General features: G+C 40.4%; 1 protein-coding gene across 1 annotated transcript in view; it reads right to left on the bottom strand.

Moving 5' to 3' along the window:
- Positions 1-504: 504 nt before the first annotated feature.
- Positions 505-27,475, bottom strand: part of DERL1 (derlin 1) — a 29,167-nt gene continuing 2,196 nt past the window's right edge. Inside the window, exons 2-8 of the mRNA XM_010363873.2 lie at positions 17,780-17,891; positions 12,928-12,992; positions 11,656-11,682; positions 9,857-9,952; positions 8,623-8,675; positions 6,367-6,477; positions 505-2,760 (exon numbers count right to left, since the gene is read on the bottom strand). Of these exons, the coding sequence (XP_010362175.1) occupies positions 2,622-2,760; positions 6,367-6,477; positions 8,623-8,675; positions 9,857-9,952; positions 11,656-11,682; positions 12,928-12,992; positions 17,780-17,891 (603 nt within the window). The 3' untranslated portion in view covers positions 505-2,621. The remainder of the gene's footprint in view (positions 2,761-6,366; positions 6,478-8,622; positions 8,676-9,856; positions 9,953-11,655; positions 11,683-12,927; positions 12,993-17,779; positions 17,892-27,475) is intronic.

Below are 27,475 nucleotides of genomic sequence, written 5' to 3'. Positions count from 1 at the left end.
AATAAGCAGGATCTTTTTCTATTGCTTCAGTATTTGCCCAGTAATAGAAGAGGGACATACATACAGCCTGATTCCTGTCACCTCACCTTGTGATGAGTGAAGTTGGCCTGCCGAAGGCCCAAGATACAGACTGGGAGTTCACCTTCGAGAGAAAAAAAAAAAGGGGGGGGGTCAGGAGTGTCATGGTAACTGCTATCTAGTCTGTGTGTGCCTTATGAGGAAATGGGATTAATCTAATTTTATAAAGTTCCAGGGCTCAGGTCCATAAGTAGAAGCTATAAAAATGCCATAAAGCATGCTACAAGCAGATATGACTCCTCACTCAAAGTTAGGAAGCATCCTCCTTCATTAAAATGAAAACCCAGGAAATCTGCATCCAGAAATTAATCCAGCAAAAAATACTGGGTACTTCCTAAATGCTCTTCAAGAGATGACTGGTTACACAAATTATGTGGTATCTAACAGACAGCAGAGCACGGACATGGAAACTTAACACAGACAACCTTCAAGTTGCACATTTTAATTTACAATTTTTACCAATAAAAAGAATTAGTTTACAAAAAGGGAAGTCCTTTATACAAAATAAGGATTTTTTTTTTTTCCATTTGTAAAGAGAATCCACTGTCATGTTTTGCCTTGCCAAGTCAAAACTCAAATAGCTTGTTTCGGTAAAATTATTCCAGAAAGATAATCCAGACAAAATCAATAACGTCATCAGCTTCCTGACCATGTTGAAGAGGAATAACTTCATGAACATTTTGCCCTGAACTGAAGAGTTCTAAATACTTGTAAACCTTTAGGAAAAAACTGACTGCTGGCAGGCAGCTGACTGGTAAGATGGTACACCGGAGACTTCGGGTCACCCACCGTCAGAATATTCTTATACATACAATGAGTCTCCACGCCTGTACAATGAGTGTACATGCAACATAATTGGAATAATGGCCTCTAAAATTTTACAAGTAAACTTTATTGTGGCCACAGATCAACAACAAAACATATGACAGTTAAGGTTCAAACTCTCCCCACCTATTTTATCATATAAATTAAATATGGAGAGGTACACACAAACTCTATTCAAAATGAGAAGCTGTTTGCCAACTCTCATTTCCTAGGATAACACACATCACACTGTTTAAGAGCAGGGGAAAGAATAGGCATACTGTTAGAGCACAATGTTTCCTGAAAAGAAACTGATCAAAACGTTTGAAGCCTTTTTAGTTGCCTCAAAGTACGACGGCCACTCAATACTGCTCCTAACAGTCTGCTTTCAGATAACGTCATAAAATAAAATAACTGTGTCAAAAGCCACGGCCTTCAAAAAACTTTATTTGGTTATGAGCCAAGCTCTGATAGGAAAAGCCCACCTACGAAAAAAAAGTTGTGGGTATTTAAGCTGGTCTGATTCACAGAGCTTGTACATTCATGACTCAAAATAACAGACCCTCAAACCCAAATGATTCTAAAGCCATTTCAACCTTAAATCATGTTATTCCCTTAGATGTGCTTATATTAACTTTAAAAAATTATCTCCGTGCAGAGAGGAGCTGCACCTTCCTCACAATTAACTGAAACATGACCAAAAAATGGGGGATAGGCAAAAAAAGGACATTTAAAGAGCGTATGAGGGTCTCCTCCTTTACTCAATGAACACATATCCAGAATGAGAATGAAATGGAATCAATGCCCAGGAGCCTCTCAAAGAGAGCACCTCCCTGTAGCCAACATGATCTGGATCCTCCTAACACAAAGCAACCCAACTACTCGGGGTACACAAAGCCAGTATGCCCTACATATGAAACGCAAAGGGGTTGCATCCCCCATGGTTGAAACCTAACCTCTGCGTTAGACGCAACTCCACTACAGTCTTGATCACTTAACTCAGGAAAAAAACACCCAGCAACAACCCTCATATATCATTAATATCATCTGTGGCCCTCACTGACTCAGTGGTACTTTTTCATAAAAACATCTGAAGAGGTGGCAAATGGTTACAACGGATGTCAGGTCGAAGCAATTCCAAAAGCTGAGAAAGCGCTTCATCCGCTGCTTCAGTCTTCTCCCCCTATTGCTACAGTTCTGCCACCAAAAGGGGAAGATTGCGTGAATATGATTGTTGTGATCAAGCCTTGGCAAAAGTCAATAAATAAGAGAGCCTGTCAAGGACAGAACAATTTTATGGGCAACCTCTTCTAGTTGCAAATGTTGGGGCTGGGAAAAGTGGGAGGGAGGCATGTGTGCAAGAAAGAGATAAGGGTCCTTTTGAGAAGCGTTTGGTGACCCAGCCCCAGCTCCCCAGCTCAATGCCAGCAGACTAGGACCCGCTAAAACCCATTATTCAGACGGAAAGGGGAGAAGAGAAGACACCAAAAAATGTAGTCAGTTTTGCAATTTGCACAGTTGGTATTTGTTCTTCACAGCAGTAAGGACTTGAATGAGAATTGGGGAACTTGTGGAACACTTGTATTTGTCTTCAGGATTTAAAAAACTTTGTCTTGTACTGAAAGACTACATTCAGTGTGGGTCAGGTCCAACAGTGTTAGCTAGAACGCAGTTGTTAATCGCACCCAGCACTGGGAGAAAATGTGGCTTGAGAGGAGCGGCTGCCCGAGGCCGCCCCTTCACTGGTCTCCAAGTCGAAAGCCCTGGCCCCAGTTGTGTCTCCCGCCTCCGCCATTCTGATCAGCAGCTCGCCTCATGCTAGCAGGGGGCACACCAAATCCTGATACTCCTCCTCTCCTACTGGGCAGCCAGCGGTACCTGGTGCAGAAAGACGGGACACAAAGGGAGAGAAGAGAACAAAGTCACTTTCACATAGGTGACCTCCGAGAACACCTCCCTCTCCTGCTGTTCCCATGGCACTTGTCATGTTGAAGGCGGTGAGGGACAATGTCTTATTTAACTTTGTGTTTTCAGTACTCAGCTCCATGGCCTGACCACAGAAGGCATTCGTTTTTCATGTTTCTTAAATGTATTCAGATTTCAGCTAAATTCACACTCCGAATGTTTTTTTCTCCGCTTATAAAAGTAATCCATGCAGAACAGTATGGAAACAAAAATATTACACCCACAAGCCCAGCAACCAAAGAATGACTGATAGCATCTTGGTATATCCAAATATGGCTCAAACTGGATCAAAGGATACAAAATACATTCACTTTCAAAGGCCAAATCCACAGCCTGCGTGTTTGAGCCTTGCACAGCATTTCTAAAAGGCTCTCAGCTGAGTCCATCAAAGGAGACGGGGGAAGAAGGCTTTCTATGTTGGAAGTATGGGCATGTTTTAAAATTTATTCAGAGTCTGCCTTCCAGGTACATTCTTCTCTTCTCACGGATGGTGGGAGAGCTGGGGCCCCAGAAGGTTACATGATTTCCCACCTTAAAATTAATAAACTAAGAGTTCACAGAACAGCTAAGAGAATTTAAACCCAAGCCTACACTCTCAATAGTATTTTCCAACTATTTCCCATCCTTGATTCTTTTATTAGTGAACTGAGAATGTGTTTAAACCTATTCCACTTAGCAGATCCTAATGTTTAAAATTTTGCTTGAAGGCAGAGAGGATGATCTGACACCTCTGCTTAAACCCTTCTTGGCAGCAAGAGTAAGTCATGACAAGTGACTTGTCCACAGCAGAAACCCTGAAGAGGACAGGCTTTATACTTGACCTTATACAAGAGCAGCTACTCTGTGAACTTACTCAGCGAACGTTACCTTACACCAGGTGCTGCCTGCTTATAAATTCATTTGATCTTCACAACAACCCCATGAGGTGGGCATTACTATTACTCCTGTTTTATAAACAAGAAAATTGAGCCAACACTGAGTGAAGCGCTTCAAAAGTGACAGGATTCCAACCCAGTGAGCCTGGCTCCAGAGCCTGCACCCTGCACTACTCGTAATACTACATGCCTCCTGCCTGGGAAGGGACAGCAGGCAGTGACTGGAGTCTGTTTACATAATACTCAATATCTTCATGCCTCTTCCCAAAACAGACAACAACCCACTTTTTTATTTTTTTATTTATTTATTTTGAGACGGAGTCTCACTCTATTACCAGGCTGGAGTCAGTAGCACGGTCTCAGCTCACTGCAACCTCCACGTCCCTGCCCAGCGATTCTCCTGCCTCAGCCTCCCGAGTAGCTGGGATTACGGGCGCCCACCACCATGCCCAGCTAAGTTTTGTATTTTTAGTAGAGCCAGCGTTTCACCATGTTGGCCAGGATGGTCTCGATCTCCCGATCTCGTGATCCACCCATTGGCCTCCCAAAATGCTGGGATTACTGGCATGAGCAACCGCGCCCGACCAACAACCCCTTTTAAACACAAAATTTAATGTGTACAGAGAAGATACAAGTACTCTAAATGGAATGGAAAATGGTGATACAAATGTATCAGCATTCCATTTAGAAAAATAGTTATACCTTCTTATACTCACCTCCTCCATTTTAAACAAATACAGCTTTACCATTAAATCAAAATGTATTTTCCAAGTGCTGGTTTCTCAACATCCATGCCTTCTGGTACAATAATATTCCTCCAAAGTACATAATAAAATAGAACACTTACAGAAGGCAATGCTAGGGCTGTCTTGCTTTGCTACTCACTCTAAGACAATATGGAAGCCATCTCCACTGCTTAAGTAGATAGTGAAATTAAATGCAAATAATTAGTATAAAAAGATACCCATTATACATAATCAACAAAAATTTATGGTAATTTCAAAGCAGTTACTGCTTTTGCAAGGAGCTGTATTTTGTCATCTGATCTTTATGCAAAATTTAGCAGAAGGACTTCCACCAACAGAGAAAGTTCAAGTGGTAGGCAGGCTCCAGGGCTCTGCTGATTTTGCCACTAGAATCTTGTATCCTGTGTTGCCCACAACTGAGAAGTAGCTATAAGCCGTTAAGTTAGAATATGTCCATTTAAAGTAAAGTAACTGTTGGCTGCCCCCCAAAAGCACCAAGCTTTTTTTAATTGATGCATCTGCCATCCTACTTGATAAACCTAGATCAGAAAGCCAAACCTGCTGTTATTATGTCCTTTGATAATTAGAAACCAGATTGGTCATTTGTTTTTTTAGCCTGAAGGCAATTCAAGGCTCAGAAGAGAAACAAGTTTCCTTTTATTCTCTTAAAGAAAAACACACACACCACAACCACCAATATGGCATAGCTCTGTAAATTACAGTTCACAATTTGAAAAGTCTTTGAAAAACATACCCCTACCCTATAAAAGGAGAGGAGAAAGAGGAGGCCTGCTCAAGTTTTACTGCCCTCATTGATCCCTTAGAAGAATGACAGAACTGCAAAACATTAAAATTAGCAAGATGTGAAAGGGTTTGGTTTGTTTGTTTTTTTAAAGCTTTTAAATGCAAGCTATTACTGCATATCCCTGATATGAGATTAGGCGTGATTGTCAGGCAGGCTGTGACACCCAGATGGTGATTTAACTGGTCCCTTCTTTGACAGCCTTTTTGCCTGTCTGACAGAATGGTCACACGACTATTACATGCCTGTGTGTGTGTGCGCATCTCCTCTCAGCTCATCAAAATCCTGCTCTCCTACCCCCACCTTCAGGAATATGGCAGCTAGCTTTACTTATGGAGAACCCACTATGTGCTTCCCAACAGTGTATCTTACTTCATGCAGTCTTGTGAGACAGTGGTTTCCCCCACAATTTACAGACTTGCAGACTGAAACTTGGAGGCTTGATTAAGTAACTTTCCCAGTATAAAAACTGCTATCTGAGGGGACTGAGATTCAAACCCAAGTTTGTCTCAAAAACCAAAGCTGTTGCCTTAGCATCCTACTTCAATAAACCCTAAAAGCAGACAAAGAGCACAAACTCCCAGGGGGTTGGGACCATACAAACTTCAAGTCTCTCATTTTAACCCTGAACAGTCCTGTAAAATGGCTACTCCATAGCATTTAATATAAAAATGCTTAAAATTGCTGACTAACAAGCTAACTTACCCTTCCTTGGGCAAAATCATGGGTAAAAAACTGATGGGCCAAGAAAATACACCCCACTATCCTGTGACTCTGCCGATTCCCCAGCCCACTGCTTCACACTCTGGAGCTGCATCAGGTCCCTCGGCAGGCTCGGTGGGCTGAGAGGCCTCCTGTAATGCTGGAACCCAGCTGTCAGTGGTCCCTGGCTAAAAGAGTAACAAGAAGGCAACGGAGCTGAGGCTTTAATCCCTGACTTCCTGTGACTATGTGACGAGCGTAAGTCATTTGTTGCCTTAGGTTACTCCATCAGATGGGGCATGGGGGTAAATCATACTCCTCATGGAGCTCTTATTAGGATGCATTAAGAACACAGGCACTAAAATGTTAGATGAGACAGGACAAAAGCACTTACAAAAACTGAGGTGTGGATAGAAAATTTCTTCCTCCCAAGTCCATTGGGTATCTGAACATTAGGAAAAAATAAAGATGTCCAACCAGATTTCCAATAAGCTCATTGATTACCCTGCAAAGAGAGCCAAATGAGTTTAAAGACATTCAAGCAATACAGTGAAACGAACAAAGTTTTAACTAATAGCATAAAGAAGAGAGCCTTCAAGGCAGACCATTTAGTCCCTGGGAGTCTGTGAGAGCTGACAATGAGCCCTTTTGTAGTCCGAGTGGCAAATGCATTCTGAGGGAGATGGGAAATCAGTCCTGCTGAACCAATGAGGCCCGCCACTCTTCAAGGCCAGCAGCCCCTCCGACATCTCTTTCAAGCACCAGCCCATCCTCAAAATATTGTTTTTGCTACTTCCTGCCTCAAGAGTTGGGGAAGTTGTAAAGCACGCTTCTGAATGCTTTCAGTCATGAATACTGTATTGATAAAATGTGGGCAAACATGAAGGCTACCAAGAGAGAAGCGTGGGAGTAAGGAAAAGAGGAACAATAAATGCCTGTTCCCCCTTTCCTGGAACTATTAAGCACTTCTCTCTTGCCTCTTGTACCCTTGAGTGTAAGACACCAGAGATCACTTAGGAAAGCTGACTTGCACCCTGAAATCAACACTGACCTTCTTCAGTTTTCCCATGGCTTACACACAGGTCACCTCAAGAGTGTATAGATCTACTGTTACTATTACGTATCCTGTTTGTCTTCACCTGCAACATGATTCCTGTCAGGGACAAATCAACACCTGCAACTACTTTAGACTTCGCCTTCCTGGGTGGAAGAGCAGCTTTACCAAGTTCAGAACATGCTCTGCTCTAAACAGTCCGCTCCATTCATTCACTTCTCCCCAACAATATGCAGAAGAAGTCAGGATCACACAGAGCAAATAAGTCAGATACATGAAGAACCAGCACTATAAAAATCGATTGAAATATTAAAAAGTAGTTTGTAGTATAAGAAATGGGAGTTCTGGTGGGGTGCAGTGGCTCATGCCTGCAATCCCAGCACTTTGGGAGGCCAAGGCGGGAGGATCATTTGAGGTCAGGAATTTGAGACCAGCCTGGGCAATATGGTGAAACCTCATCTCTACAACAAATACAAAAATTAGCTGGGTGTGGTGGTGCACACCTGTAATCCCAGCTACTCGGGAGGCTGAGGTATGAGAATTGCTTGAACCTGGGAAGCAGAGGTTGCAGTGAGCCAAGATCGTACCACTGAACTTCAACCTCAGTGACAGAGCGAGACCCCATCTCAAAAAAAAAAATAACAATAAGTAAATAAATAAACAGAAAATATGAACCAATGGGAGTTCTTAGAGAAGCTGCATCTTGGTATCCTCCCTTTAAAATTCTGACTGGATAAGTTAAAGGTATTCCTATGTCTAGTTCTAATTCCTGACCAATAGACTAGATATTTGACCCTGGTTGGCCAAAAGTTCTGTATTATCAGCTAGGCACGGTGGCTCACGGCTGTAATTCCAGCACTTTGGGAGGCCAAGGCAGGCAGATCATTTGAGGTTAGGAGTTTGAGAACAGACTGGCAAACACAGTGAAACCCTGTCTCTACTAAAAATGTCAAAAAAAAAAAAAAAAAAATAGCCAGGCTTGGAGGCGGGTGCCTGCAATCCCAGCCACTCGGGAGGCTGAGGCAGGAGAATCGCTTGAACCATGAGGCAAAGGTTACAATGAGCCAAGATCGCACCATTGCACTCCAGCCTGGGCAACAAAAGTGAAACTGCATCTCAAAAAAAAAAAAAAAAAAAAAAGGTTCTGTATTATCAAACCACTTACAAAATTATATCCTATCTAAGAATATGGATTTCTATGACTGATCAGCAGTCTCCAAGGCATTCTGGAAATGGCTTAAGAATATAAGACATAGTAATTTTATACATAGCTCTTAGAGGAGTCAACTCAGACAAAAATTAGGTCTCTGCTCAATCTGAATAGTGAATCCAGAAATACATATTTATTGCTATACACACATAGGGACATACTGTGTGTAACAGTAAGTTAACAAAATCACAACCATTCAATGTTAAACGTGCTTAAAGCCCCACAATCTAATCAATTCCATTGAGGTGAAATTATCCTGTAAGTACAAGGTTCTAATGCATCAATGTTGAGATTCTTTAAAGTTGTATAAAGGTTAGAGAAAGATAAAAACTAATGGAAATCTCCCAAGGATTAGTTTCCAATTAAATAAATCTAATATCACTTACGAGCCTCCGATGATATAGTTGAATCCAAGGATAACCCAGGGTAAATAGCAGGCCTAGGATGGAATGAATATATGCAAATGTGAGTAGCCACACCTGACGAGGACACAGCTACTACAGGGACTAAAATGGGTAAGGATACACTGACAAGCGCTTTATATAAATCCTCTGGAAGGTTACTGCAAAATTTCTCAGATCAATCTAGCATATTCCCACTATACTTAAACCTTCCTATCTAAAACTAGACTTACTTGTGTATTTGTAACTGGAAGGACACAGTACTTTGCCCACAGGTCTGCTGCAATACAGGCCCTGCTGAATTGCTATTAACAAACAGCTTCAAAAAGCAGATGAGTGTCCTACAGATGCTACTAAAAGCAAGGCCCATGAGAGAATCACACTAAGATTCCAGCCAACAAATTGTTACAAATAAAATAAACATACCCCATCTTTTTAGGTTCTTCTTTTACATATCTTGCAAAATTATTCTGAATTTTTATCTCATCACACATTGACATCTTAAACTAATACTCTCCCAAATAAGAAAGCTCTTCAGATGAACATTTGAGCCTCTTACCAAATCCAAGACATCATACCAAGAGCTAAAGGAGTTGCAAGAAACTTCACAAACTAGGAAAGAGAGGGTTATACTTAAACAACTTTACAGCTACATGTGGTAAGTACTAAAGAGACACACAAAGTATTGAAAAAGCCCAAAGGTAAGACGAATTCTAGGCAGGAGACTCAGGAAATATGTTCAGTTCCAATTCAAATTAAGAATGGGTAGGATTTTTACGAAAAAGAGAATCAAGATGTTACAGGCGGAAAATTGTGAAAGAATGTACAAAGAGAAGTGTTTGGGGGCAAAAACAGTCTGTTTCAGCTACAGTATAAAGCAAATAACAGGGAATGAGGGAGTGATAAGAACTGATTTGTAAAGGCAGGGTTTCACATGAGTTATCTCTCCTTCTCTCTAACACAGACACATAAGATCACTCAGGGACATATCCCTGAGGGGCCTGAGGTAGAGAGGGAGTGAAGAAACAAAGGCTAGCAACAGACTCCAGGTTGGCTAATTAAATAGAGCTGGGATTGAGGAGGGCAGAAAGGGGCTTGCCTGTGGTACACTGCTCTGCAGTGACCTCTTCTGGATGAGTCAGAAAGTACATCTCTGGACCGAAGAGGGATTTCTGCAAAGACAAATGAAAACGATACTTTCCCAACCAAGGTAAAGTACCTTAAATCGTGTTCCAAACCAAAATGATACAATCATGTCTCTGTTCAGCTGGGCCCAGACATAAAGTACTGACATGATCAGAGGAATCATCAGCAACTGCAAAAGAAGTCGACATGTAAAAACCAAGCTCCAGAGGCACATAAAAACTGTGTACATCTACTGTGCTTTTTACCCCTCCTCTTCACAACAATCCTCACCTGGGTAAAGGGAAACTCATCCGATCAGAATTATAAATTGATCCTATTATTTATCATAAAATGAATACTACAAAATCCTATAATAAAATACAACAAAACTACATCATTTTAGATGGATTCAGAAATGTAAGAGTCAAGCTCTGTTATTTACAAAAAGCAACAAAGCATTACCATATAATCTCAATTTTTAAAAAAATCCATATACATGCCTAGAAAATACTAGAAACCATTACCATCACATGCCTAGAAAATACTAGACAACCATCATTGTCAATGTTCAAACACCAAAAAGAGGCCAGAAATGAGCAAGGAAAGCAATGATTTAGATAACTCATGTAAGAGCTTCAAAGATTTAGCTGACTTAAGATCTTCAAAATAAAACAGCTGTAGGCCAGGCACAGTGGCTCACGCCTGTAATCCTAACACTTTGGGAGGCCAAGGCAGGCAGATCATGAGGTCAGGAGTTCAAGACCAGCCTGACCAACATGGTGAAATCCCATCTCTAATTAAAATACAAAAAATTAGCCGGGCGTGGTGGCATGCATCTGTAATCCCAGCTACTTGGGAAGCTGAGGCAGGAGAATCGCTTGAATCCGGGAGGCGGAGGCTGCAGTGAGCAGAGGTCGAGCCACTGTACTCCAGCCTAGGCAACAGAGCAAGACTCTGTCTCAAAAATAAATAAATAAAACAGTTGTAATTCTATAATTTCAAAATACACATAATTAACCCCATAGTTAATGCAATTTCAACTTCTGACAAAGGCCACTAACAGTATATATATATATATATATATATTTTTTTTTTTTTTTTTTTTTAATTATACTTTAAGTTCTAGGGTACATGTGCACAACGTGCAGGTTTGTTACATATGTATACATGTGCCATGTTGGTGTGCTGTACCCATTAACTCGTCATTTACATTAGGTATATCTCCTAATGCTCTCCCTCCCCCGTCCCTCCCCACAATAGGACCTGGTGTGTGATGATCCCCTTCCTGTGTCCAAGTGATCTCATTGTTCAATTCCCACCTATGAGTGAGAACATGCGGAATTTGGTTTTCTGTTCTTGAGATAGTTTGCTGAGAATGGTTTCCAGCTGCATCCATGTCCCTACAAAGGACACGAACTCATCCTTTTTTATGGCTGCAGAGTATTCCATGGTGTATATGTGCCACATTTTCTTAATCCAGTCTGTCACTGATGGACAATTGGGTTGATTCCAAGTCTTTGCTATTGTAAATAGTGACGCAATAAACATACGTGTGCATGTGTCTTTATAGCAGCATGACTTATAATCCTTTGGGTATATCCCCAGTAGTGGGGTGGCTGGGTCAAATGGTATTTCTAGTTCTAGATCCTTGAGGAATCGCCACACTGTTTTCCACAATGGTTGAACTAGTTTACAGTCCCACCAACAGTGTAAAAGTGTTCTTATTTCTCCACATCCTCTCCAGCACCTGTTGTTTCCTGATTTTTTTAATGATTGCCATTCTAACTGGTGTGAGATGGTATCTCATTGTGGTTTTGATTTGCATTTCTCTGATGGCGAGTGATGATTTGAAACATATAAAAGGGCAAATAGATAGTTTAAAGGGACACTTACCTGCATATCCATTGTTAAGCCAGTAATCTTGGTTTGTAAAGTTAAAGATCAGATATAAAAGCAGCATTCTGTACCTAGTCAAGATTGATATGTGTATTTTCCCCCCACTTAAAAGTTCACTCGGCCAGGTGTAATTTGGCTCATGCCTGTAATCTCTGTACTTTGGAAAGCCAAGATGGGAGGATTGCTTGAGGCCAGGAGTTCCAAACCAGCCTGGGCAATACAGCAAGACCCCATCTCTAATTTATATACATTTTTTTATTAAAAAAATTTTTAAGTTAATTCCAGTGTCCTGAAGGAAAATACTTTTCTATAGTTCAGATTGCTTAAAACGGTCCACAACACAAAGGTATCTACTCTTCATTACGCATATTTCATTCGACGATACCATGACAAGAACACAGTAGAAATCAGCAGCTTCAGCCTATGACTTAGTCTGGTCACCCAGCATTCTTTTTCTCTGCTATTGCATTTTAACGTCTCTCCTTCAAATAAAGGATAAAGATGCCTGTAGCCTTTGAAGGAAATAATCATTCTACTTACATTCTCAGGGCTCTATAGCATGGTTAAAGTCCAAAATATTTTTTTCCTTCCCTTAAAGGAGGGGAAAGGGCATCCACAGTACCATATTTTCTGGCCCTTGGCCAAGTTTAAATGGAAGCTGAGCCCAAAGGCAATTTTGAGCTCACCAATTTTGCACAGGACCTGAGACATCAAGAGCTGCTGCTGCTCTCACCATCTGTAAGAGTCCTGCAGTTGGAGGGCGGCTGACAACTGCTATTGATACAAAGCAGAGAAATGTACTGTGTCCCTTCCCAGAGCTGGGTACTTTATAGAGGGACTGAATTACTATGTAGGACCCCAGAGAAGGACGACAATGAAGTCAGAAAAGGATGCTGGGTGTAAATTAATTTTCTGATAAGGACCACAGATTTCAAAAGCTGTTTCATGGCACGGACTCTCTTTGTGCCTCAGTCAACAAGCTGTCACACATGAGAACACAAAGAACTGGGAACAAGAAGAGGGAACAGTCATAAAACTACTCAACCAAAGGTGGGAAAATAATCCCACAAATGGTAAGACAACGCATAATTCAAGGGCTATATGATTTACTACAGCTTTTTTTAAAAAAAACTTTAATTATTCTTATTAACTGTAGTCAATTAAGATGCAAATATTGTAATTTGAAATGTTTATATAATACGGTCTATTTCCCCAAACCTGGAAAAAACTGGTTTTATTTCTGGCCCAAAATCACAGACTGAAGGATACCACGATGCAAATCCAGTTAAAGAGGAGCATGAATAAATAGTCTGCTGGCCTCCCATCAAAAGCTCCTGGAAACAAAAACAAGCCAAATGTCATGGTTCAGAATTTCAGAACAAAGTTAACATCTACATAGAGAAACACTTCAAAAAGTTATAGAAAAAGCCAAAATGAGAACATTTTAAAAACCACTCGTCTCTAGAAAAGTGAATTTTTTTACATATCTAAACAATGTCCCCAATAAAGCCCTGAATCAAAGTTATCTGAGTAAGGTTAATCTATGCTCTCCTAACTGAATTCCAATAAGTGACATGCTCTGACTACCACAGGCTAAAACAGATGCAGAGAAAGTACAGTCAATTCCACAGCTACTGAGCCCTGCATCCCAAAGACCAGTGAGGCCCCCCAAGCTCCTTCCCAGCCTGTCAGCCTTTCCTTCTTGGCTCTCACCGTGACCTGAAGGCCGCATTCAGGATGACACACTTGATCACTGTCCTCCTCCACTAGACTGTAAGCTCTGTCGGAGGAGGAACCATGGCTGTTTTGTCTCCTGTTGTGTATCCTCCAGCATGACTATGCTGGGAGGTACTTACCATTATTATTACAAACACAAACACACACACACAACCACCTGTACCACACTGGCCTTAGATACTGAAAAAGAAAGTCTCTGTCTTCCAGAGACTTACATTCTACCAGGTGAATACAATGTGGGGGAAAGAGGGAATAAAGCATCCCCAAACCTTTCCATAGCCTCTGACTCAGTCCTCATACTGCATCTGGAACGGAGAATGCAAAGACCTATGACCTGCTTCTTACAGATGCGGAGTTAAAGTCACATGACCAAAGCCACAGAGCTTGTTAGAAGCAGAGTGACATCAAATTACTAGCACAGTGCTGCTGTCACTGCGCCATATGCCTTACTGAGCAGAATAATCAACAACGGCCTCTCTTATAAGCATGATTCCTAATGCCTTCAGTTAGAAGACTTTAAGAGAAGCAAAAAAAAAAAAAAAAAAAAAAAACCAGAAATGACTGTAAGATCACTCTAGCTTGAAAGTTACTTTCCCTCCCCACTCCACACCCCCTCACAGCTACATGATATAGCTAGACAATTTAAAAAAAGAAACCCAACAAGTGTCAGTAAGGCAGAAAGATATATCTAAAACAAAATAGGTTTCCAGCAAAAGTGTCATCTACTCTCCTTTATTTCTCCCTTGATACCTCAAAGCACACTTTAGCCACAGTGTTAAGCAGGCCTAATGCTAGAGGATCACAATGATGAATCAGAGCTGAAATTCTAACACAATTTCTGAATTTTAATAATAGCTGTGCTTCTTTTGATGTGGCTTTGGCTGTCTGATTCCTAAGGAGTCTTTAGACTGAGTACTTAAAATATTGTAATCATATAAATTACAGTACTATATTATCTGACACGCTTGCAACTCAGAATTTACAAATTAACTGGTTTCAAATTACAGTCTTTCAGTTCAAATCAGAAACCTCATAAATAAGTCAACTCTGCTATATACCTAACAATTTAGTGAGGCAGGAAAATATGCAGGTGGCAAACATTTTGTCAAGATGTTAACTTAAAGCTGTGTGGCTGAGAGAAAACTGGGGATCAGTGAACCTGGGTTCCAGTCCTAACTGCATTAACTCAAAGAGCTTTGTGACTTTTGGGACATGTCACCACCACTCCAAATCACTGTTTTCTTATCTATGAAGTAAGAGCGTTAAATAGAATGATCTCAAAAGTTTCCCTCTACACGTTCATAGCAGCTATTATTCACAATGACCAAAAAATGAAACCAAGTCAAATGTCTATCAACTGATGCCTGAATAAACCAAATGAGGTATATCCATACGATGGAATCTTAATTGGCGATATAATGAAATGAAGTACTGACACATGCTATATGGAAGAATCTTGAAAACATTATGCTGTGTAAAAGACATAAGTCACAAAAGGCAACAAAATACTGTATGATTTTAAGAAATGCCCAGAACAGACAAATCTAAAGAGTCAATAAGACCAGTGGTTTTGGTCGGGTACAGTGGCTTACACCTATAATCCCAGCACTTTGGGAGGCTGAGGTGGGCGAATCACTTGAGGTCAGGAGTTTGAGACCAGCCTGGCCAACATGGTGAAACCCTGTCTACTAAAAATACAAAAATTAGCCGGGCATGGTGGCACGTACCTGGAGTCCCAGCTACTCAGGAGCCTGAGGCACGAGAATTGCTTGAACCCAGGAGGCAGAGGTTGCAGTCAGCTGAGATCATGCCACTGCACTCCAGCCTGGGTGACAGAGTAAAACTGTATCTCAAAAAAAATAAACAAAAACCAAAAAAAAAAGAGTGGCCATGGAATTATTGCAATTTAGGTTTAAAAATAGCATTAGAATTATTTTTTAAGTCCTTATAGTTCATAGTTAAATTCTGAAATATTTACCAATGAAATGTCTGGCAAAATTGCTTCAAAAAATCAGGGGTGGAGGACAGTCATAGATATAAATAAAACAAGATTGGTTATGAGGTAACTATTAGAGGTGATAACCATTAGATGGTTAAGCAGGGTTCATACTGACACACACTACAACAGAGATGAGCCTTAAAAACATTGTGATAAGTGAAAGAAGTCAGTCACCAGAGGACATATGAAATGTCCTGAATAGGTGAATCCATAGACACAGAAAGTAGTTTAGTGGTTGCCAGAGGCTGGGAGGAGGGGAAGAGGAGGGTAAACTGTGACTGCTTTGGCTTTTTTAGGAAGTGATGAAAATGTTCTGGAATTAGATTGTGGTGACAGCTGCATAACATTGTGAATATACTAAAGATCACTGAATTGTACACCTTAAAATGGTTAAAATGATGAATTTTATGTTAATGCGAATTTGGTCTCAACAAAAAGAAAAAAGGTTCATTGACTTTCCCTCCACTTTTTCATATGTTTGAAAATTTTCCAGAATAAAATTTTAAATAAACGATCATAGATCATCCACACTTAATCTATTTTACTACTGAGATAACATTTACTATCAATATAAAAAAATTACTCCAGCTGGACACAGTGGCTCACACCTGTAATCCTAGCACTTTGGGAGGCCAAGGTGGGCAGATCTCTCGGGCCCAGGAGTTCAAGACCAGGCTGGGCAACATAGTGAAACCCCATCTCTACAAAAATACAAAAGTCAGCCAGGTGTGGCAGTTTAACACCCATACCTGTAGCTACTAGGGAGGCTAAGGTGGGAGGATCACTTGAACCCAGGCACTCAAGGCTGCAGGGAGCCATGACCGTGCCACTATACTCCAGCCTGGGTGACAGAATAAGACCCTGTCTCAAAAAAAACAAACAAACAAAAATTACTCTAACAAATTAATCCTCAATTAAGTTATACCAGAAAGGTAGACTGCTAAGCACTCAGTATCATAATGGCTCCAATCGGAACAAAGGAGAATAAAAATCACATATTCTGGTAAATTTAAAGATCAAACCCCTGATATGGTGGTGAGAGGACTGGTTGTCAGTTTCACTTCTGCCAAGTTACTTCACTTCCTTGAATCTCCTATTCATCTTTTGGTAAAACTCAGGAAATAAACTAGGTTCCTCCCAATAGTAATATAATAGTCTATGACCTTATACTTTGTATTAATACAATTTCTTTATTTTGAAAAAGAACCTAGTAGCAAATGCCAATTTAAGGAAAAATGTTACTTGACATCAAATACCCATCCTACTATTTCCCTGCAGTGATGAGGCTGATTCACAATTCTCAACCATATGAACACTGACTTACATTTAAGGGTGGTTCAGAGTTCTCTACCCTGAGGTAACAGCGAGCAAGTTTAAAAAGTCTCTGAAGTCAGTCAGCCATTTCAAAATCATTTAAATTTAACAAAATTATATCCATATTGTAACACAGCGTATTGATGCATTGTTTCTTTAGTGTAAGCAACTCAGAAAAGCATATAAGGTATCATAGGAAATAAATGACAATTCAGTAAGATTTTTCGAACTTATCCATAATATTACGTAGGTTGGCTGGGCGCGTTGGCTCACACCTGTAATCCCAGCACTTTGGGAGGCCGAGGCAGGCGGATTACTTGAGGTCAGGAGTTTGAGATCAGCCTGGCCAACAGGGTGAAACCCCGTCTCTACTAAAATTACAAAAATTAGCCAGGTATGGTGGCAGGTGCCTATAATCTCAGCTACTCAGGAGGCTGAGGCACGAGACTTGCTTGATCCCGAGAGGCAGAGGCTACAGTGAACTGAGATGGCACCACTGCACTCCAGCCTAGGCAACAGAGCAAGACTGCCTCAAAAAATAAATAAATAAATAAAATAAAATATTACATTGGTATTCATACCTGATAAACTATCACGTATCATTAAATTTTGGCTATACACTGCACTTTAGAGTTGAGTTTTTCAACTGGAGAATAAATCTAGGCTTTTAATTACATAAATTAGTGTTTTTCAACCCCAATCTAGAAGACATATATACTCCAGCCCAATTCTGCACTGAAGGACAAGGACTGCTGCAAAAGAAATGAGTGAGACTGTCAAAATAAATGAGAGGCATACAGCTTAGCCACTAAGGAGATGGACATGCCTCTGATCTGCTACTTTTTGCATCTATAAAACGGTAACACTGCTACTTATACCTCAGGATGTTGTGAGGATTAAAAATTGAATAAGCTAAGTGCCTGGTGCAGTCCCAGCACAGTCACTGAGCATTTACTATCCATACGCAGTTTCTTTTTGTAATGCTAACTGCCCTCCAAATTCCTCCAAAGAAAACACATGGATTAGTAAATGAGAAAGAAACAATACTTAAAACAACTATGGGTAACATACCTGTTTCAAGTCGTGTAGAATACTGATATAAGAAATACAAATTGACCAAATAAAGAAATCCAGTTCCTGGACCCACAGGGAAATAAAAGGTGGCAGTGATTGGCCTCCAAATCTGTCCAGATCAAAATAAACACAGCTGTTAGTTTCTATAAGCCTGGTTATTTTTTTCCCTTTTAACTAAACAAAATTAACCCCTGCAAAGCATCCTCCTTAATGAGAGGTATGAAAGTGATACTACCAACACAATTCAAGAAAACAGCTGAAGAAAAGTGTTCACACCAGTTACGATCACATCAATTTGCAAATCAACGGAATAAAACGACATCATAAAATAAGCAACAAATATTTCTAAACAAGTTGAAACAAAATCAATACTACATGAGTACATGGTCAGTCTTTACTGAGATCAGGCATACAAGTAAGCCTACATCAAAAAATGAATTACAAAGGCTTAATTTCCAACAGTACAGTAATGCCTCTATTTAGGGAAAGAATATTCTAGAATGACAAACCTTGTCCAAAAATGCTATATTCAAAGGCAGAAGTAAAACAACAATTTTTTATTCAAACCAATGCACTGAATAGGCAATAGGGGCACTTTTTCTTTAAAAACATTTCCCTGAAAAAACAAAACATAAGAAGGGTCTAAAGTAATAAGTAGGCCAAGTTCAGTGGCTCATGCCCTGTAATCCCAGCATTTTAGAAAGACGAGGCGGGCAGATCACCTGAGATCAAAAGTTCAAGACCAGCCTGGCCAACATGGTGAAACTACGTCCCTACTAAAAATATAAAAATTAGCCAGGTGTGGTGGCAGGCGCCTGTAATCTCAGTTACTTGGGAGGCTGAGGCAGGAGAATCGCTCCATCTCAAAAAAATAAATTAAATTAAATTAAATAATAAAGTAACAAGTAAGCCTCATTATCAACTTCCAGTCTCCCAGTTCCAACAACAGCTGATCAGTGTCTTGTATTTCCTCTAAGAAACACGTACTACCATTACTCCTTCTTCTTTATTCTACTCTATATGGCACTGTTTTATACCTTGGTTCATTCCCGACAAAATATTTTAATTGGCTTCACAGTATTCCTTGTATGTGAATGTCTAAAGTTTTGTTTAAACTGTTACAATGCCACAATGAATATTCCTGTAAATCCTCTTTATATGTGCATATACAGAATAAGTTCCTGTCAATAAATCTGCTAGAGCAACAGACATAAGCATTTATTTTGGTAGATACTGCCAAATGCCTACAAAAATGTCTGCTCGATTTATACTTCCTCCTAAAAAGTAGATGACTGCCTGTCTTCTCTCCATACTCTCACCATTTCATGTATTATATATTCACCAATCTGAAAACTAATTTTTATTTGCATTACGAGAAGTCAAGCGCCTTTTCATGTTTTAAAAACCTGAACATTTCCTTTATTCATCTGTTCTTCTGGATTTACATTTCTTTTTTTTTTTTTCCTCGAGATAGGATCTTGCTCTGATGCCCAGGCTGGCATGCAGTGGCATGATCTTAGCTCACCACAACCTCCACCTCCCGGACTCAGGTGATTCTCCCACCTCAGCCTCCTGAGTAGCTGGGACTACTAGCATGCACCACCACACCTGGCTAATTTTTGTATTTTTTGTAGATACAGGGTCTCATGATGTCACCCAGGCTCGTCTCAAACTCCTGAGCTCAAGCGATCCACCTGCCCTGGCCTCCTAAAGTGCTGGGATTACAGGCATGAACCATCGCACCTGGCTGCATTTCTTCAGACATTATGAAATTTCTCTTTCTCATCATTGCAAGCATTTTCTGATCAGTCATTCGACTTTCATGGTATTTTTGCCATATTTTGGCATACAAAGGTTTAATTAAATGTAGGCAAATGTGTCCATGATGTGTCATGTTTAGAAAGTCTTTTCGCTCCAAGAATGTAAGTGTTCACAGTTTTATTTTAGCACTTTCAAGGTGCATCCAAGGAATGAGGAAGAGATCCAACTGTTTTTCTAAATGGTCGCCCCATTTTCCCAGTCCCATTTACAGAGTAACTCACATTTTTTCCAATTATTTGAAAAACTACTTTCATTGAACATTTATACTCTAGCCTCTTTTATATTAAGGTCTATTTTAACACCATTCTGTTTGGAATTGATTCCTATGCCAATATCAAGTTATTTTACTTTCTTTTATTTCTTTTTTTTTTTTTTTTTTTTGAGACAAGGTCTCAGTCTGTTGCTCAGGCTGGAGTGCAGTGTCGTGACCACAGGTCACTGTAACCTCAAATTTCTGGGTTCAAGCAATTCTCCACTCAGCCTCTCAAGTGGCTAGGACTACAGGCATGTACCATCACACCTGTTTAATTTTTTTTTTTTTTTTTTGGAGACGGGCTCTCCCTATGTTGTCCAAGCTGGTTTCAAACTGCTAGCCTCAAATGATCCTCCCACCTCAGCCTCCCAAAGTGCTGGATTATAGGCATGAGCCACTGTGCCTAGCCTAATTTCTATTACTTTTATAATATATTTTAATACCTGGTAAAGTTAAATAGCTAAATGATATCCCCCTCGCCTGTTTTTTCTTCGACAATTGTCACAATTTTCTTGGTTAGTCTCAATATTTTATTTTTCTAAATGAATTAGAACCATTATTTCATTATATCCATGTGATATGGATATAATTCCCAGCCAAAAAGTTTTTCATAGCTTTTAGAGTTATCTATAGAGCTATCTCTTTCTATCTTTTTACACCTAACCACAAAAGTTGAGTATCTTAGTGCCTACAATATTGAAAACGGAGCTTCGGCCGGGTGCAGTGGCTCATGCCTGTAATCCCAGCACTTTGGGAGGCCGAGGCGGGCAGATCACCTGAGGTTAGGAGTTCAAGACCAGCCTGACCAACATGGAGAAACCTCGTCTCTCCTAAAAATACAAAATTAGCCGGGCATGGTGGCACAAGCCTGTAATCCCAGCTACTCGGGAGGCTGTCTCAAGAAAAAAGAAAATTGAGCTTCCTGGGCTTTCTAAGCATACAACCCTAGCTGTAAATAAACTTTTGTATCTTATTTCATTCTTGTTTAATTCACTGGCTGGCACCCCCACCAGAACAATGTTAAATAGTGATTGAAGTAGATGGCCTTCCTAAAGTTTTGGAAATGGCAGTGAAATGCTGGCTTTTGGTGTGAGAGCTATATGTCTATCTCATTGCACACTAGCATATACCAAGCACAAAAGACATGCCCCCTGAATTCCTCAGAGTAGTAGGGAAGGCTGTCAAAAGAAGAAAGAGTTGGCAGAAGGGAGGGGACATGTGGACTTGTTACAAAAGCCCCAAGAATTGCAAGAGCACAATAACTGAATGGGTACTGCTAACAATTCGAGTGTGGCTGGAATGGAGGACATCAGTCACAGGGACTGGCCACATACAGACTGGCCAGTTCCATTCTCCAAGTATGGGAATGTAACCCTCAGAGCTTAATACCTTGCAGAGGGAAGCACGATGTGCATAACGAAAAAGTGACTTTCCAAGAAACTTGTATTAAACCAGAAAAAGAAAATAGGTTAACATTTGTTTTGATTTATTCACAACTTTATCACAGAAACAGGATAGTTTGGTGGAAAGAGAACTGGAGATGATTTGAGAAGGTCTGGGGTTTGTTTTTGCTTATAAGTCACCACTTCTGAGCCTCAATTTCCATAGTTAATGGTTTTTTTAAATAAATCATTAAATTAGTACGCTACTCTGCTTATTTACATGCACTGATTCAGGAGATGGATTTCATAGATGAGGAAACAGGATGAGAAAAGGTTAAGCTAGAATTTTATCCCAGACAGTCTGACTCCAGAGTTTGTGATACTAAGCCCCTATTTTTACAATCCCTCTCACAAATGGCATCAGTATTATGAGGTACAATTATAATTAGTGTAAGTGTTCACTACTAAGACACTTACATAATCCTGAAATAGACTCAGAATAAACCTACTAATTCATTCTCCGTGCTTAAGAAAAGCACTGGGAGTAAAGACCAGAAGCGAAACCTCCTAAGTAGCCCTGGAACCTTGGAAACGTATGGACGTCAAATTGGCTTCATCATCTACCCAGTGACATTATCCTACGACTTCTGCCTTCCTTATCTTACAGGGTTTGTAAAAGGTTGGAATTAAGACAGTGAATTAAAAAGATGCTTTGTAAAAAGAATTAATATGTGTGGGTGTATTAATTGTATTATCACAATCTTTTCGGAAACACCTGCTAACCGGTTTTTATAAATTCATATTTCAACTACCCCCATATTCCTATAAGTTACTCAAGGCCTGGTTGTTGAAAAGAAACCTCGTTTTTGTCTGACTACATTTTCTCTAATGCTGATGACACAAGACTATTTTTAGTCACTGTGTGCACCTGTTCTTTGGAAATCAGTGTCTGTCAAAATATCTCACTTCTTTACCCTGTTCATTAAGCCTACCCTTGAGTTATACTTGCTTTCATTGATCTAAAATACTTAATATTATTTTTGTTTTACTTTACAATTATAATCTGAAAATACCAGAAGACAGCTTATCTCTTTAGAAGGATACAGTGCAACATATTTCGGAAATCCCCATTGTAAGTATCCAACTAAATCCCATTTTTTCCTCTACCAGATATGTAAACAGTAAGGAGAAGGAATTGGCTTTATGTTCAGCGCCAGGAGTAAAGAGGCCCATTTTCAACCCTGGAGAGCCTAAGAGGCAGCCAGCTGCAGCACAAAGAGCCATAACTTGCAGACAGAGGACTGCCTGCCTCACACTTACTGAGAGGACTCATTGGGGAGTATCTCATTTTAAGTCCACAGCAACCCCAAGACTAGGCCCATAATGATCCCAGTTTTTTTCAGGAGGAAAGCTGGGCCCTAATTAGAGTTCCGGTAATCCACCCAGAGTTTCTCACTTAAGAAGGACATGTAGCCCATGTGCTCACTGCTATATACACTCTTCAAGAAGATGTAAGACATTGTTCCTCAGTTATTAGTCCAACAACTTGAGAGTGTAGGTTGCAGCCATCCTTTAACTAAAATCTTCTAAACAATCTGCTACTGAAATAATTTGCCATCCAGAGTCTAGAGTGTTTCGTTGTTGTTTTTTTTTAAGTATGAAAAGTGAAGATTTGTCTGAAATAATAAGGATCACTTGATTTGGACTTAGGTATGTATCAGCCACCAAGCAAGAAAGATGATGAGCACCTGTGTGACAAATGCTGGTTTAGCAAACTGTAGCCTTTTTTGCTGGGTGGGGGGACACGACGAGTAGGCGTGAAAAGGCCCCTTCCACTCATTTAAACAAATGAAACGCACTTAATCTTTAAAAAGGGCAATTAGAAGCCATCAAATCTACTCCTAGATATATAGGTAACAGAAATGACTATTTACGCTCACCCAGAAATACATATGTTCACCAAGACATGTACTAGTATGTTCACAGCAGCACCATTCATAATAGCCAAACTGGAAACTGCCCAAAAGGTCCATTAATAGCTGAATGAGTAAATAGATTGTGGTATGGTCCCATAAAGAGCAATCTATAACCACATGCAACAACATGGGTGGCTCTCAAACATAATGTTGATCAAAGCAGCTAGACACAAAAGAGAACATACTTCATAATTCCATCTATAGAAAGCATAAAGACTGGCAAAAACAATACATGGTATTAAAAATCAAGAGCACAGTTACCCTTAGAGAGGACAGTGACCAGAAGGAAGCAGGAGGAAGGTTTTAGGGATTCTGTTTCTTGATCTGAATGCTGGCTATGCACATGTTTTGAATTTTTAAAAACTCAAGCTATAAACTTATTATACATACACTCTCCTGCTTATATGTTATAACTCAATAAAAAGTTTTTTAAAAAGCCACAATCTAATGGGCAACGTTATTATAGACCACAGCTGAACTGTTCAACGTGGACAGGACTACTAAGGAAAGATTTTCAACTATACATGCCAAAACACTTGCCACTAGAGTTCTACAGCCAAACCTTGATGGATATAGAACTTCTATGCTCAGCCTACAGTCCAAGTTCATTCTCCTCCCTGCTAAGTTGAAATGTCTCTCTTCCCCAATCCACTCTTAAATCAGTCTCCTAAGGTTGCTGTCATCAGGTTAAATGTGACATGTAAGTAAAAGCTTGGCAAATATAAGCACCAGGCTGAGTCACAGAATTGGTTGGTACCATTTCTTATCCCTGGAAACAAATTAGAGAAATCAAGAGTTCACATCTTCCCATTTCAAGTCAGGATGCCTTTTAAGGAGACAAAGCAGAATAATCATCTAGCAGTTACATTTCAATTACTAATTAAAATTAGAATCTTACTGTCCAGGAGAGAAGGAAATAAGGCACAAAGTATTGGCTGATAAATAAAAATTGGCAACTTTTTTTTCCCCATATTAACTACAAAGGAGGCAACTATTTTTGAATAGCCTATGTATCAGGCTATTTACTGGGTATTACAAACATTTTTCTATGTGTTCTACATACTACAGGCAAGAAGTAGATAACATATTTCCTCAGTTTGAAGGTATTCTTTCTTGTGTTTCTGAAACTAGAGTGTCTTACAATCAATACACTGGTTTAATGTAATTTCTACTCCCCTGTCCCCCAAAAAAGTTGCATTAAATTGATGGTGCATCGTATAATCAATGGAGTCTTAGAACAAAGTTAATATGCTATTATATTATCCTCAGATCCTAAAGAAATTGAGGCTCAGACAGAATAAATAACGTGCCTAAGGACACACAACTAGCAGGGGGCTGAGCCAGGCCTTGAGACCATGATTCAACTACTCGAAATCTAACAGTCTTTCTACTCTAATAGAAAAGGAAAAATAATTTGCTATGATTGATTTGGAAGAAATCACCTTCAAAAATGTTTTGCTACATATTTATTTTTTTCGTAGATATTATGCAAAGGAGTTAAACAAGACAGCTTAGAACTATCTCTGACTCAACGAAATGGAAACTAAAACTGAAGCTGTCTACAAAATGGGGGTAACACTTATCTCAGGATGATTGTCGGAGTTCAATGACATAACCTCAGAGAAGCTGTAACAGGGTGATGTTATTTTGGCCAAAGAAATGAAGAAATATCGCCATGCAGGCAGCCCTGGGAGACATAACCTCAGAAAACACAAAGGCAGCTGGAATTGCCACCTCTTGTGTAGTTAATCAAGGATTAATATGAAGACATGTCATTATTGTGAACTATTTGACTGATGAACGTAAATCTGAGGGACTCAGAAGAGGGAGAAATCGTAGACAACAGTATAATGAGTCTTGACACACACCTGTTTCAACCCAGCCAATCTAAAGAAATAACGTTATAAACCTCAGAGTTTCAAACCAACAAGCTACACACAGGAATCGATAGCTTAGGAGGAAAAATAACTTGTCACTTCCAACACGAGCACACAATTCTAAATCAATCACTCCCCTATTTTTGTAAGCTGTGAAAGATTCAGCTTCTAAGGAAAAGAGGAGCTTTCTAGCAGAATTCTGCTAAAACACACCTCACACTGTCCGTGCACAGCAGCCTCTCAAATGCAGTTTTTCCTTGACTGCTTCATTTGCAAATGAGTTCCTCCAGGTGGGTCTGAAAGTTACATGTGTCCAAAATAGGCAAGAATCAGAGTAACAGGAAGAAAAGACAAGGTACAGCTGTTGGTCTTTCCACACCTGGGCAGTCCAGTGTCCTGCCTCCTGCTGGTAGCTTCTCCCAGCCTGGGGATAACAAGCTGAGAAGAAATAATACAGGGAAGATGATAAAATCGTGGAAGACGTGACAAGAACAATGACTTTTTCTAATCACAGTTCACCACTTTTAACATTATACATCCGCAGCCTGTTTGAGAGGCTTATTTACATTACTTCTTTACAACATGCTTATTTACGTCATGTAGTCACTATCACCACACAAGTGAGGATTTTGCAGACAGGGACAATGAGCCGGTTTTGACCAGGTCCTTCTCACACATTAATATGCCACCATTGCTCCCCATGACCACACATTACCCAACAAGCCACAAGGAACAAAGTGCACAACATTAACTCAGCCAACAAATATTTACTGAAGTAATAAACCCAGAACAGTATGCAATTCCAGCTGCACTCCAGAATCATATTTTTATTTCCAACTGCTCCCTGGGACTCTCCACATGGATGCCTAAAAAGCATCTCAAGACTTAGCATGGCCAAAACCCAACTCTTCATCCATACCAGCCCCCATTCCCAACCTAGGCATCCCTGACCATTCCCCATCTCAGTCAAGGGCTCTGCCATCCACTCAGCTGCTCCTGTGAAAACACAAGTATCTTTCAGTCCTGCTTGCTTCAGCCATTCACTCTTCATATCCGTTCAGCTGTCATCTTGTCCCCTCTGCCAAGTCTATGCCCTTTTCTCTATCTTCACAGCCACACTGTTTCAAACCACCATCTCTCTGGCCTCCTAACTGGATTCATCTCTCTGATCTCATCACCTAGCCCCTCCTCCTTCAACCCCCTCCATACATACACAAAGTCCACTCCAGAGTAGTCGGGGCAATCTGTCAGTGCTTTGTTCACAAGGCTCCAAAGACTTCGTAGAGCCCTCAAAATAAAGTTCAAACCTCTTAACATGACATACAAGGCTCAACTATGATCTAGCTTTCATCCACCTTTCCATCTTAGCTTTACTGCACCCAGCTCTGGCTATCTCCCTGCCTTCATCTACCAATCCTCATCCTACAGCTGACCCTGTGCCAGCTGGCAACCCAGTCTTCTTCCTGTTCCCAGCTCCTAGTAAGTCTTTCACTTACTAGTGAAAGGATCTAGAATTACTAGTGATGGATACAGAACTTCTACGCTCAGCCTATAGTCCAAGTTCATTCTCCTCCCTGCTATGTTGAAATGTCTCTCTTCCCCAATACACTCTTAAGTCAGTCTCCTAAGGTTGCTGTCATCAGGTTAAATGTGTTATGTAAGCAAAAGCTTGGCAAATATAAGCACCAGGCTGAGTCACAGAATTGGTTGGTTGTCTCCAGAGCCAGATCCACTCAAAGCTGGCTGGTTCCTCAGTATTCCAATTTCTTCAAATGTCTTCTCTGAAGCCTTTTGGGGTGGAACACCCTATCAAATATTACACCCCTTAAATCACGTGCCTCTATGTCTTCACAGGATCTGAAACCTTTTCAGTCCTATTTACTATTGTACCCCAGTGCCCACACACAGGAAGTGAACAATTACTTCCAACAACTCAGTTAATATACAAGCACCTACTATGTGCCAGGCACTATTCTAGGTAACAAGGACAGTGGTGAACAAGGCAAAGATCCGGCTCTCATGGAGTCTTATTCTCTGAGGGGAAGCAGACAAACACCAAAGGGTAATATGCAGCAAGAAAAATGAAGGATAAGGCCGGGCGCGGTGGCTCACACCTCTAATCCCAGCATTTTGGGAGGCTGAGGCGGGTGGATCACCTGAGGTCAGGAGTTCAAGACCAGCCTGGCCAACATGGCGAAACCCTGTCTCTACTAAAATACAAAAATAAGCTGGGCATGGTGGTGTGCGCCTGTAATTCCAGCTACTTGGGAGGCTGAGACAGGTGAACCGCTTGAACCCAGGAGGCAGAGGTTGCAGTGAACCAAGATTGCACCATATACACTCCTACGCTCCAGCCTAGGCAACAGAGCAAGACTCCGTCTCCA

Source organism: Rhinopithecus roxellana, chromosome 9, assembly GCF_007565055.1.
Source record: "Rhinopithecus roxellana isolate Shanxi Qingling chromosome 9, ASM756505v1, whole genome shotgun sequence".
NCBI classification, from domain to species: domain Eukaryota; kingdom Metazoa; phylum Chordata; class Mammalia; order Primates; family Cercopithecidae; genus Rhinopithecus; species Rhinopithecus roxellana.
Note: the sequence above shows the minus strand (reverse complement) of the source record. Positions and strands in the feature narration are given on the sequence as shown.